The 12800-nt window shown below is 38.5% G+C and overlaps 2 protein-coding genes across 7 annotated transcripts in view; one reads left to right on the top strand and one right to left on the bottom strand.

The window, feature by feature from the left end:
• The window catches only part of fbxl15 (F-box and leucine-rich repeat protein 15), a 58582-nt gene extending 49020 nt beyond the window's left edge, over window positions 1-9562 (top strand). Inside the window, exon 5 of the mRNA XM_008436884.2 lies at window positions 9523-9562. Within this exon, the coding sequence (XP_008435106.1) occupies window positions 9523-9547 (25 nt within the window). The 3' untranslated portion in view covers window positions 9548-9562. The remainder of the gene's footprint in view (window positions 1-9522) is intronic.
• The window catches only part of pax2b (paired box 2b), a 39709-nt gene continuing 27238 nt past the window's right edge, over window positions 330-12800 (bottom strand). For 3 of the 6 annotated variants that reach the window (XM_008436885.2, XM_008436886.2, XM_008436887.2), the window contains exons 8-10: window positions 4280-4381; window positions 2401-2487; window positions 330-1438 (exon numbers count right to left, since the gene is read on the bottom strand). In XM_008436885.2, the coding sequence (XP_008435107.1) occupies window positions 1317-1438; window positions 2401-2487; window positions 4280-4381 (311 nt within the window). In that variant the 3' untranslated portion in view covers window positions 330-1316. Of the gene's footprint in view, window positions 1458-2400; window positions 2488-4279; window positions 4382-12800 lie in introns of all 6 variants that reach the window. The other 3 variants (XM_008436888.2, XM_008436889.2, XM_008436890.2) reach the window with 1 other exon arrangement.

Genomic DNA, 12800 nt, shown 5'->3' with positions numbered 1-12800 from the left:
AAAAAAAAAAAAAAAAATACTTGTCCTGAAACATGCGGGAGTTAAAGTTAGGAGGGCACATGTTTAAGGCATTTATAGTTGAAATTGTCACCCTGCTTTTCGATGTCAGAATCATCCAATCAGAGTGAATCCAGACAAATTAGATTTGGAATGGCTGTTATATCCTTACTTCTGCAGTTGAATGCCAAAGACTTAATGAACTTAAACATAAGCAGTGAGAACATAAAGTAGTATAGTGCACATCAAGTCAGTGAGATGATGGGCTTTGTAAAACTGTAAGTGCCTTTACAGACTGAGACGCAGAAGACTTACAGTCAGTTTTTCTTTTCTTTTTTTTTTTTTTACATAAAACAAATATGCACATTTAGTTTTTCTGCATAACCACAGTCCAGTGTTGCAAACCTCGAAAATAGTGCAAACTTAACACAAAAATAAAACACTCAAAAGGTTTTGCCTGATTACCTTCCTGACAAATAGAGAACAAGTCAAACATTAGCCAAGCAGTCTGCAAATCAGTCTGTACAAATTATAAAAAAAAGTGAAATAAAAAAAATATTTTAACTGGAAACCTTGCAAATAGTGAGCCACGGTGCTATAATAACATGGCTCCCGCTATTTTTCCAAACAGGTGTTTATTTCATTTTTCATTTTTACATCTTGATTGTGTCTCACAGAAAACATGTCCTAATCTTCTCACGGCATCAAAAGCGATTGATTTTTTATTTTTATTTTTTCTTCCACTCATGCTGGATGTTTGGTCAGTGCCTGCTCAGATGGACTGGAAAAACAACTGCCACAGCCTGCGCGGGTTGCTGCTCATCTCCCTTGATCTCTGTGCATTGCGATTTGATTTGAGTGGGAGACAAATGGCAAAAGGAGGGGGGTAAAAAGGGAGAGAAAAAAAAAAGACTGCTGATACATTTCAAGCTGTGGACAGTATCCCTGCTGGGACCCATTGAGGAAAGGAATGTACAGTATTGATCTGTTATGGATAAAAGAGTGGGACCACAGGTGGGGAAAATAAATTCAGGATGTTTTTGTCTGGAGTCCTGTTTTGTTTTAAACCATTGCAATTAGCCAAGGGTTCAAACTTTCACTTGTTCCATAATTGTGTTTTTCTTGGTTTTTTTTTGGCTTTGGGTGTCCAAAAAAAAGAAGCAAACAAAAAAAAAATCCAAAGAAAAGCAGTAATGAGAGAAGATGGCGGTTGTCTTGAATCCGTGAATTTTCTCTTCTGTTTTTGTTATTCTTTTTATTTTTTTTTAGTCTGGGACATTTTATGCGCTTTTTGCTCAGTGTCCAGCGGACCGTGTTCTTCACACCTGGGCAATATGGAGGCTGAGGCCGTGGTCCTGCAGGTTGATTTGGTTTCCATGGTAACTAGTGACGGTCATAGGCAGTGGCAGCAGTGGGAGGGGCGGAGCCTCTCGATGCGGCACTATAATAATAAGGGGAACCTGAAAGTTAACAGAAGAATGAACCATTTGAAACAACAAATTACAGCTTTCACTGCCATTTACCAAATAAATGACCATGAATGATGCGTACAATAAACTGCATTACCCTTATATAAGAGTTATAGATAATTATCCTTGCTGTTGATGCTATTTTATTTTTTATCTGACAATGGCCAGATAAACTTCAGTCCTCACTCGATTTTGTTTATCATAGTTCCAGTTGTTTTATGCTTTTTAATAACTGCTCTGATGCAGATGCTGGCAAGTCTTTTTCTTTACTTGGACTGAATGATCTCTAGTCTTGCCCTTTTTGGAGAGCGTCTGAGAAATCATATTTATCCAAACGTTTCTAATAACACAGGAAAAAGTACCTAGCTGCTTTTTTTTTTTTTTTTTTTTTTAAAAAGAAGTTGCTAGAGGGGTCTGAAAACTTTCTAAGTATAGCAATTTAATAAGTCTGAATACTGAACAATTACTTAAACAAATTGTCGGTGATTTACAAAACCGCTGACAAAATCTCTGTTCATTCTTGTAAACTTAATATTATATCCTTGTCTGAGGGCTGGATTTAATATCATTTAACACTGGAGCTCCTTTGGTTAAAACCCTACAGAAAGCAACAATGAATATCCCAGTTTTGCTGTAGCATAAGCATACAGAAATAATGAAACAAATCTTATTCACAAAGTCCTTTATATATTACATCATATTTTGTAGCTCTGCAGAAACAGACAGTTCTATTGTGCCTTTTAAAACTCTACGGATGAGGACATCTAGCGATAAAGACTCCATCTGTCTTAAAACGATAAATTAGGGGTTTACGATTGCTGGATCACTTATTCGTAACCTGCTGGACTGGTACGGCAGCTGGTACGCTGCAACTCTAACCAACGCCACTGAGACAAGTTTGTCAGTCATTTACGTCTCATCAAACACTACTCACTTAGTAATGCTGGATTGCTGAATCGCCAGGCTTCGTTGTAGGTCGTATACTGCGGATGACTGTAGGGGTTCCCCGAAAACTCACTCCCTGCAAAACAAAACAACAAATCAATTAGCATTTCAATACGTCGAAGCCCATGCCACTTCACACGCACTCATCTCTCGTCATTCAAAACAGGACGCAATTTGAGGCCGAGAGTGATAGCCATCAGTGTGCACCCAGTCAAGCAAGTAATTTATTTCTTTTTCATTTCACTTAAGTTATGCAACACTGAACAATACAGGATGTGACACTGAAGGTGGCTTTCCCAGTCCCATTTATGGATATCTAACCCTTTCTTCTGCGGCCAGCACATTTCAAGCCGCTCTAATAAATACAGAGTGGTCATAAACAGCTCCATGCATACGTTTTTGATTTGTTGCCGTAAATCCCGCTGCCTTTCTTTGGAGAATTTTAACGTGTTCAATCTGAAGCCTCTTTGGTTTGAGCTCGGGAGGTTTTCCTGCAGCAGGATGTCATTGCAGGGGAAGTAACTTGGAACATGTCTGTGTGAGCGTTGCCGTTTGTATAACACGTTTCTTTCCTTTTATGAGACAATAAAGGCCAGATTTTTATACGAGGCTGGTGAGAAATGGCTTTCCTTTAACAGCGTTTGGGTCCTGTCACTAAAAATTAGCCGCTGTGTGTAGGACGAATCGGTTATGACACAAAACCACAAGCCATAGGATTAAGGTGCTCATCTTTTGCTGCTTGCCACAGAAGAACAAATGGAAAGTAAAAGCAGGTCTGTCTGGCTTCTCTTCCTCCCGTGTGATTTACCGGCTTCATCGTCTATAATCCAAACATAAATGTAGACTGCGACTGCGACTGGGAGCGGTTTGCTTCGTTTTTACTGTCAGCTGTTAAATGGACGTTGCTGTTTGCAGGAGTATGTTGGTAAATGTAAAATCTATTGATTTCAAAAGAGTAAATTTACCCTGATGGTTTTTTTTTTCTTCCTTCACTTTGATGGTAGGTTAATTCATTCGGCATGAAGGATATGCAAGAACAAATCAAATTATATCATTAAACCAAAAGGTAGAAAAAAATATAACAGCCCATCCCTAACCCGTAAAGAAATAGTCTTTTTGTTGATGGAACATTAAAATGTATTGTAAATTCCTCGCCTCAGTCAGTGCTTCCACTCACTTTGTGCACTCTCTGTTTTTCTCCTCCATAGAAAGTACCTCTGATTCATTTCTTCTGTGTTTGAAACTTTATAAGCTGAGCGACTGAAGGACCCAGTGCTGCAACTAACTTTGCGTATTTCTTGTTTTCGTCCCCATAGAAAGTGTTCCTGAGTCATCCCTCATATGTTTAGGTGTCATTTTTGTAAACTGAGCCGCTGACTTATTTCTTTCAGCAAACCCAGGTTTTTCCCCCCCCCTAAATATTTTTGGACCAATGTCCTGCCATTTCTTTTGTCTCCAATTTAGTTTGCTGATAAAAAGTCTGACTGGCATAGTTTGGCTCCGTCTTTTTCCCGGATTGAGCCATTGTACTCCTTAGTAAGGAAAGTACCCATCACTCTGTGTTTCTATAGATGGAGCCATTGATTGTGTTGTTGTTGTAGCCATTCGTTAAGCGTGTTTTTTCCTTTCCCATCGAAAATATTCCTTGCTCACCGCTTCTATGTTTAGAGCCATTGCTGTGATGATTTATGTCTTTTTACTGTTTTCATTGCACATAGAAATCAATATTCTTCACCTCTCTGCATAAGTCACCATTAACATCTCCTCACCCTGCTTTACGGCTTCTACACATTTCCATTTCGAGGGTGACACCACACCATATTCGACCCTAATGATAGCGGGAAACGGTGATGCCGTCTTCAACTCACCAGGAACCATTCCAGCGAGTGTCGAGGTCGGGTAGCTGCCTTGGCCTGTTGGGGGAACGTGAGGGGGATACCCGGGTAAGGTCGTGTTTGCCATGTCCCGGCCTGCAGAGACAGAGTAGATACACGCAAAACGGGTTAATTTACACTAATTCGTCCTACTTCTTGAAAAAAAAATAAAGATTTATCAGACGTAGTAATGAGATAAAACCTTTTTACAGAAAATATTTCTATGTCAAAATGATCAGTGAATTTTTCGCCCTTAGCGATAGGAAAAATTGGGCAAACTGCTTTGGAAATGGACGTAGGAAAATGTTTAAATGTTTTCCACAAGAGAAGAAAACTTTGTGTAGGTAAGATACCTGTCAGTGAAATGTATTCAGTGATTTCACTTTAAAGAGCACCTTTCACATTTGTCTATAAAATCTCGTACTCAAGAAAACACAAAATACATCAGCCAGCATTGTTTCGCTTTAAGTTGTGCTACTGCTGCCTTTTGGACCAGATAAACTGTAGTTCCCTCACTAACCAGTTCAAGCTGGTCTAAATACACCAGCTTGACCAAAATCCTACAAGGTTTCCTTGCTGTACAGTTCCAAAAAGTTCAGGAGCTTTTAGCACAGCATCAATTCTTCGGCTGCAGATATTCAGCTCTGTAATTGAAAGCGACGGCTCGGCTGTCCTGTCTGGACGCGGGAACATTAGGACTCCAGCATGTAACCCCAATCTATGCAGCGGCGGGGGTAAAGGAGGCCCCAGCTATATTGTCAGCCATGAGGACCAGTTGGTCTCAAAGAGAAGCTCGTCTATAAATAGAGATTTAATGAGGATCTACAGGATGAAATGACAGTAGAGTAATTATTAACTGTAGTGGCGAAATGATTTTGTGATTAATTTAAGCTAGTTCACTGTAGCTTAAGCTAAGCCCTGTTGTTGTCTCTTGGTTTCATTAGATTTGGTGTCCTTATCAGAGCAACTTTTTATTGCTTTTGGTTACCTTTGTTCAGTGTGTGAACTATTAAAATTTCCTTTCTTATTTCTTTCAGGTGTTTCTTTTTTGCCACATATCTGATCTTTTTTATCTATGTGTATTTTTAGTTAATTTCTCAATATACATTTTCTCCATTTCCTTGAATTTTTTCCTTTTCATTGTGTTTTTTATTTTTTCTGCATATAGTACTTTTAAAAAATCTTTATTCTTGCATACATTGTACAGTGATTTGTAGAAGTAATCCAACTCATGAAGCTTTTTCATATTTTACGACGCAACCATGAATATCAATGGGTTTTGCCTGGAATGTTTTTTGAAGTTATACGGTTAAAGGAAAGTTATACATGGATTTGAATTTCTTTTAATGATACAAATCTGAAAAGTAATCACCCCCCTCTACTCTGATGCCCCTAAATAAAACCCAATGCAAAAAGAGATGCCATCAAAAATAAAATAGAGACATGGAGATGTTGTGTCACTGCCTCAAAGGATTGTTGCTAAACATAAGTGAGCAAACAGCATCATGAAGAACAAGCAGCACAGCAAACAGGTAAGGCAGAAAGTTGCACAGATGTTTAAGGCACAGTAAGGTTATTAAAAAAAAACATCACAGGCTTTAAATTTCCATCAGAGCTCAGTCCAAAGCACCTTTAAAAAACAGTTGCCAAGACATATTGTCCATCTAAACACACAGGCCAGGAGGGGGAACATTAATGAGTGAAACAGCCGGGATTCCTGTTCAAACTCTGGATGAGCTGAAACGACTCAGACAGAAAAATCTAAAATGAAAAGTCACTTTTGCAACGAAGGAGACACAACCGCGCATCTTCTGGAACACTTTGAAGTTGCTACAAAATGTAAAAAATAAAATAAAATTCTAAGTATTATGAATATTTTAGAAAGGATTCATAAAATAGAACTATAATCCAAATGCCTTTTCGTCACTTCACAAAAAAAATTACTTTTTTTTTTAAAGCAAAGCAATTTATTCCTTGAGCTAATTGGTTTTTAAAGATTACGCTGATTAATCTATAAATTTTGATGTTTTTTACAACACAGCCAAGAAGATCAACTGAAATCTAGACCTACAAATCCTAAAATCCTACTTAAAATTACTTTTAGATGTTTTTTTTTTCTTTTTAAACAATGTCTTTGTTTCTTTGTAATTCTGGATTTATTTATTAACTGAAAAAGATTTCATGAACTAAAACAAATCACGTGGGTGTGAATTCTCTACTAAAGCAATGCTGAATAATATAGATCTCTTTACTATCATCGTAGACGATCAGATCCGACGTCTGAAGCTGAGAATGTCACGTTAAACAGCTGTTTAACGACCTCTTGTTGAACAACTGTTCTCCTTTGTTTGCACCGACGGCCACGTTGTATGAGTGCCTGCTGAAATGTGTCTTTTTGTTAAAGCGCTCAGACTCCAGGGCCGAGAGTTAAAGAGCTTTGCAGAGAAGAGTGAGGTCATGCTGGACCTTTCATTTATTATAAGAATTAGTTAGCCACAAGCCAGTGCACATAAGTCAAAGGGAGCCGTGGGAGTACTGTAGTGGGGGGTCCTGCAGGGGTGAAGCCATTGTGTGATTGTGTGTGAATGCGTGTGTGTGTGTAGACAAGGGTAACTACTGCCAGTGTCTGCACACTGACCTTATTTTTGTTATTACTGCAAAAGCTGTAGCTGCTTTAATGAAAGTCTTGTGTTTACACATCTGACTTAAATTCGCTGATTTGTGATAATAACCTTACATAACACAGTCACATCAGTTTGAGCGTCTCTTTGCGAGATATCTCCCCTCTACGTCAAGAACAACAATGTCTTAAGTCTTAAGACGGTGAGATAAAAGTAGGAAAAATTGACGACTGACTAAAAAAAACCTGCTAATGTGGGTTGGTCACTTCATCGATACACGCCCTGATATTGATTTAGTGGATCAAATCAGGTGATCAATACTTCCAGGTCAACCCACACTTCACTCAGACTTAACTAGCATCATTAAGACACAGTGTTTTGTTTTTTCATCCTCACTGTTGTGACCCAACAACGCCTCCAAAGCTTTGCAAAAGCATTCAGAGGCCCTGAACTATTACGCATTTTGCATTGTTACGACCGCCAACACGAATGTACTTTATCCAGTTTTTATGTGATAGAGCAGCACAAAGCAGTACAGGAAATTTATATACACTCAATAAAAATACACATACACCTGTCTAAAGTTAAACCAGAATAAACTTCTCTTGGTTTAGGTCAGCTAGAATTACCAAAATTGCTTCTATTTGCTAAATGCCACAATAGCGAGAGAAATAATATATTAGTGATTGAAATAATAATGTCTTCAAAATCAGAAATGTACATACAGGATGATTACTATCTATTTGAACAATGAGGAAAAGTCCAGATTAGGTCCCGGCTTTGGAAACTTCTCATAGGTTGACGGACAAATTTATTTGGAGACACACCTGTGGATGCACGAAGAGTCGAACTGAAAGGAATAACAGCTTCCTTTCACCAATAACTTTCTCTTTCGTTAAGTGCAAATTTCTAATGTGCTGAAAAATGACTATCTTCTGTTTTTGGATGATCAATTGAACAATGAGATACTATACACAGATTTACATCAGATCTTTAGTGCAATAACACTTTTACTTTAGGGTAGACAAGCAAATACAAATGAATGGACAAATGATGAAAACCATGTTTATTTCCCGTTTACGCGCACAGTTCAGCTCATCTTTCATGCACATCCAAGACGTCAGAATAACATGCACTGAATTTGGTGGTCGTGGCAAACTTTAGATTTGAAAATGCTGAAATATGTTTGCAAGGCAGTGTAAATGTGTGCATGCTGAATGTGTTCATCAGCAGCCGGTGCTGAATCATGTTTTTGGTGGAAGCTCTCCGACGCTCTGTTTTATGTCCTGCTTTCCAAGCGCTCTTTCAGAGATTCGCAGAACTCTCTGTACAGCAATGATAGCCTCATTAGCTGCCTCCTAGTCTTTTGTTGGTTTTACAAACAGAGATGTGTGTCGAGATTCTCATTAAAAGATGGCCTTCCTTTATGCTGTCTGCTTCCTCTGACAGTCGCCCCTTAGATTGAACGCCAGCAAATCAAGCTATTTACTTTCCTCTACGCCCCCTTTCTGCCCCCCCCCCTCTGCTCTCCCCAGCCAAAATCAATTCAAAGATTTTCTTTTTTTGTTTGTTTGTTTTTTTTTTACAAAAACCTGTTGATTTCTGTCTCAAATTGAGAAGCAGCTTGTAAGAGTAAATACCAACCTGGGAATACTCGTACAGACAGCCCTCCTGTTTGAAACATATTGAACTCTACAGTTTGCTTGAAGTTTTTTCCAGGATGAAATTAAATGAACGACACAGACATCAACCTGAAGTTATCTTAAAACAGATTATTTGATTCTTGGGTTTTTGATTTTGCGGCTTTGCGCCGGCTCGGTTTCGTCGCACACAAACGGAAAAGCAGGGTGACCTTCTCTTTATTTGGCACATGAACAAAGTCGTTTGTGAATGACTCTTCTGCTTGCAAGAGTATTAAATTTAGCATGACAGGGACACCTTCATGTTTGCTACAACAACAACCAAAAATCTCTGACCTCCATTTTCGGGGCAATATGCAGAATGGGGCAATTTATCACCAGCTCCCCCCCACAAAAAAAAAACAAAAAAACCCCACACCCTAATTAATTACAACTAAGTAAAGAATGTTTGGAGAGCCAAATTGCTTTAATTCCCCAAACACCAGCTGAAAGTCATTCATTATCAAATGTGTGCTCAAAGGTTAGTTTGCTTTTGTAAAGACGAGATGAGCATTAATTTCAGAGCCCACGTTTTCCCCTGTGGGGTGACATGCCAACGGTTTGCGAGGACAGTGGCGGGTTGACTCTCTTTTCCTTGGGTCTTGATGCTTTATGTGAACCTTTCAGCGTCCTCACTTTAAATACAGGCACATCTTAATAAATAAGAATATCATCCAAAAGTTGTGTTTTTAAGTATTTGTTCAATTTATCACATGAAATGATGCACGTTAAAGACTCATTACACACAACATGATGTATTTCACCCATTTATTCAATTATTATTATTACTATTATTATTATTACTATAACTTGCAGCAGTTGATGTTGTTTTCTCAAAAAAAGTTATTACATAAGACCAGCTAAAAATCATTTTTGTAACAGAAAGTTTGGACAACATGCATCATATAATATGTATTGGTTGGGGCTCCTTTTGCAGGAATTACCGAATCGATGCAGCATGACGTGGCTCCTCAAATCCTCAGTGAATCTTCAAGCTTTTTCCTGGACCTACAGCAACCTGAATTCTGTGCTCCTTAACTTTTCCTCCAAATTCTCTAAGCATAGTTGTTGTTTTTTTTAAATTGTAATCCAAAATCGACTTTCATCCCAAAAAAAGGACATCAGTTTGCCGAGCCTTTTTGTTTTTTGTTCTTAGCCCAGGTAAGACACCGCTGACATTTTTCCTTTTGTTCAGGCGACAGTGGCCTTTTCTCCTCCATATGTCTGTGTGTGGTGGCTCTTGAAGCTCCGTCTCCAGCTGCAGTGAATTTCCCCCAAACTCTTGAAGGGGATTTACATCAAAGTTCTCTCATGGCTGCAGTTATTCTCGCTGTTTGTGTGCCTTTTTTTTTTTTTTCTTCCACCACATATTTCCTCTCCGCTCAACTTTTCATTAACATTCTTAGATACAGCACTTTCCATCAAGCCTCTTGAGCAATTGTAGTTTTCGGCTCACCCTTCTTGTAGAGGGTGTCAGTGATTGTCGTCTGGGCAGCCGTGAGCTCAACAATCTTTCCCGTGATTTATTTTTTTTTTAGGCCATAACATAACAAAACCTTAACATTATTGTATCAAAATTATATTGCATTGGTCTTAAATCATCCAACAGACTCTAGTTCTCTAAGTGACAAACAATCACCAAGTGAAGGTGTTTAAAACTTCCCGTGAAAGCCCAAGGGAAACCACTCACTGCCGACCTCCAGTCTGAACCGCCATCAAGAAAACAGCCGGTTTCCGACTGCTTTCAGGAAAATACTGAAACTTTCTATTCAAATAGTGGACAATTGGCCGTATCGAGGCCCATCTCCTCATTTATTTCTGAAAAACACGCACAAAAAAGAAAAAAAGTTCAGGGTTCCTCCTTCGGCTATTCACCAATTCCCCGCACAGCCCCTCACTATTTGAATTTTAAGCAATCTGAATGAACAAGAATAAGAAGCTCTTGAGATGAAATCCGTCTCTCGAAAGGGAATTCATCAAAGAAATGACTTCCCATATCAACAATAGAAATTACCTCACAATATGCAATTGTCCTTTCCACATATTCATGGAGCCCTTTGGTGTTTTTATGGGGTAAGAGGGACTATTTAGCAGGTAATACAGAATTAATGTGGAGGAGAGGAAGAGAGAGAGAGAGAGGGAGAGAGAAAAAAAGCACACTTTTAATGGAAGTGCCTTCTTGCCTCTGAATTTCGATGATGTGCACAATGCCCTTAAATCCCTTTTCTTATTGGAGGTACTTTTTGAACCTTAATAGGATAAGCAGAGGACACAAAAGATTTCTATCTCTCAACTCTTTCAGTTCACTGAGAATCCCAATCTCTGGCAATGAGCACTTCATGAATCATTCATATTGTAATAGATTATGCAAATTCCAGGGCATAAAATCAACAAGATCAATAACTGCAGGCGTTTTTAATTGGCGTTTAAGAAAAAAAAAAAAAAAAAACATTTTAAGGATGAACATACTCTCCAGTTCCTTCCACCGTAAAGACACAATTAATTTGAAATTGGATCTCAGCCTAAATGCGGCAGATAATTTGCTGCTTTTCTTTACTTTTTTTTTTTTTGCACAGCTTAAAATTCCTCTGTTAAGCTTATCGCTGGCAAGTAAACTGTAATACTCAGTCATTAGGGAGACCACACACCTGAATATCACATATTATCCACACAGGCACTAAGGGGGGAAAAACCAAGCAGAGGAGCCACTAACCAAATAGTAATTACCAAGTGAGTTACAGCAATGTTTGTTCCATTAGCTTGACCTCTGCATGCTTTATTTCCTTGCCTCCTGTGAGAACATAGAAAGGCATGGGATACACTTAACATTTTCCAGTGCAGATATGCCTTTGATGGGTATATTGACGCGAAATTCACCGCAGATGTCTATGACAGTTCAAGTAATCCGCATACACAAATAAATCAGAACAATGTAGTACATGAATCGGGTTATTTGTAATAAAGTGGGATGGCACCAGTACTAAGTCCTGGAAATATGAAGAAAATGCATAGAAAACCAAGAGACATGCTAGTATATGCTAGTGTTGAGCGTTATGTTTATTGTCAGCTGGTGATTGCGATGAGCAACAGCAAAGAGCTCTTTCAGGGTCTTAACAATCTTGCTTTTGTAAAAGATTAATATGGATTTGGTTACAGACATATTTCACACTAAATAAGCCCGACACCAGCCACGAACTGGAACTCCGTCTGAGACTTTTGTCAGAGGACTCAAGACGTTTTCGTAATGGTTAACCAAGGGCAACAGACGACTAGCGGCGAGCGTTAGACATATTACAGGTACAGTTTCTCTATTAAGATAGCAAGTATTGCACTCAACTGCAATGGCCATTTTGCACAATCACTGCGCAATGCTCCACGGCTGAAGAAAAAGCATGTTGGACTGCATTTGAGTTGATTTTGTAAATGATGACAATTTAATGCAAAGTTGGCATTTTTAATGGACTTTCAATGCAACTTTTAGACCAACTTTGCATTAAAAGTGTCATTATTTACCGAATGACACTTCATGACAACAGTCATAAACATTCATAAAGACTCCTTCATGTTCATGTCAGGTGTTATATCATGTTTATGACAGTGTCATGTCAGTCTTATGCACACCCCTTCAAATGAAGTGTTACCGAGAATGGTAAATGGTAAATGGACTGAACTTATGTGGCGCGTTTCCAATCATTTCGACCACTCAAAGCGCTTTACACTTGAGTCAGATTCACCCATTCACACTCACAAACGCTCACACATTTACACACCGATATGCAGATCAGTGGGCATGTGATGAGAGAGTATAACATGCTCAGAGGGGATCTAAACTCAACTCTTTGGATGTCATTGCAGATTAATTTGTAGAAGGATTTGCGCTGCACATCACCACAAAAAGCCATGCTAACAGTGGAATTTGCAAGTGTAAGTATTGTGGTGTGAAGCTGTATGTTTATTTCAGATGTTTTTACAATTGAGAAAAGGATGAATGGAGAAACGCACTGCTTTCTAAGTATGTGAAGATGAAGCTTGTAAGATAAGGATCCCATATATACATCCAAGGACAGTCCTAATGGTTTAAACAAAATCAAAGATGCAAGAATGACCAATCACCCAATTCGAAATGAAAATTAGAGTAAATAAAAATTAGAGTAAATTAGAGTCAATTCACACCTGAGCAATCAAGTTATGACCAAACAAGTATTAAATATATAT

Source organism: Poecilia reticulata, linkage group LG19 (assembly GCF_000633615.1).
Source record: "Poecilia reticulata strain Guanapo linkage group LG19, Guppy_female_1.0+MT, whole genome shotgun sequence".
In the NCBI taxonomy this organism is placed as follows: Eukaryota; Metazoa; Chordata; class Actinopteri; order Cyprinodontiformes; family Poeciliidae; genus Poecilia; species Poecilia reticulata.
Note: the sequence above shows the minus strand (reverse complement) of the source record. Positions and strands in the feature narration are given on the sequence as shown.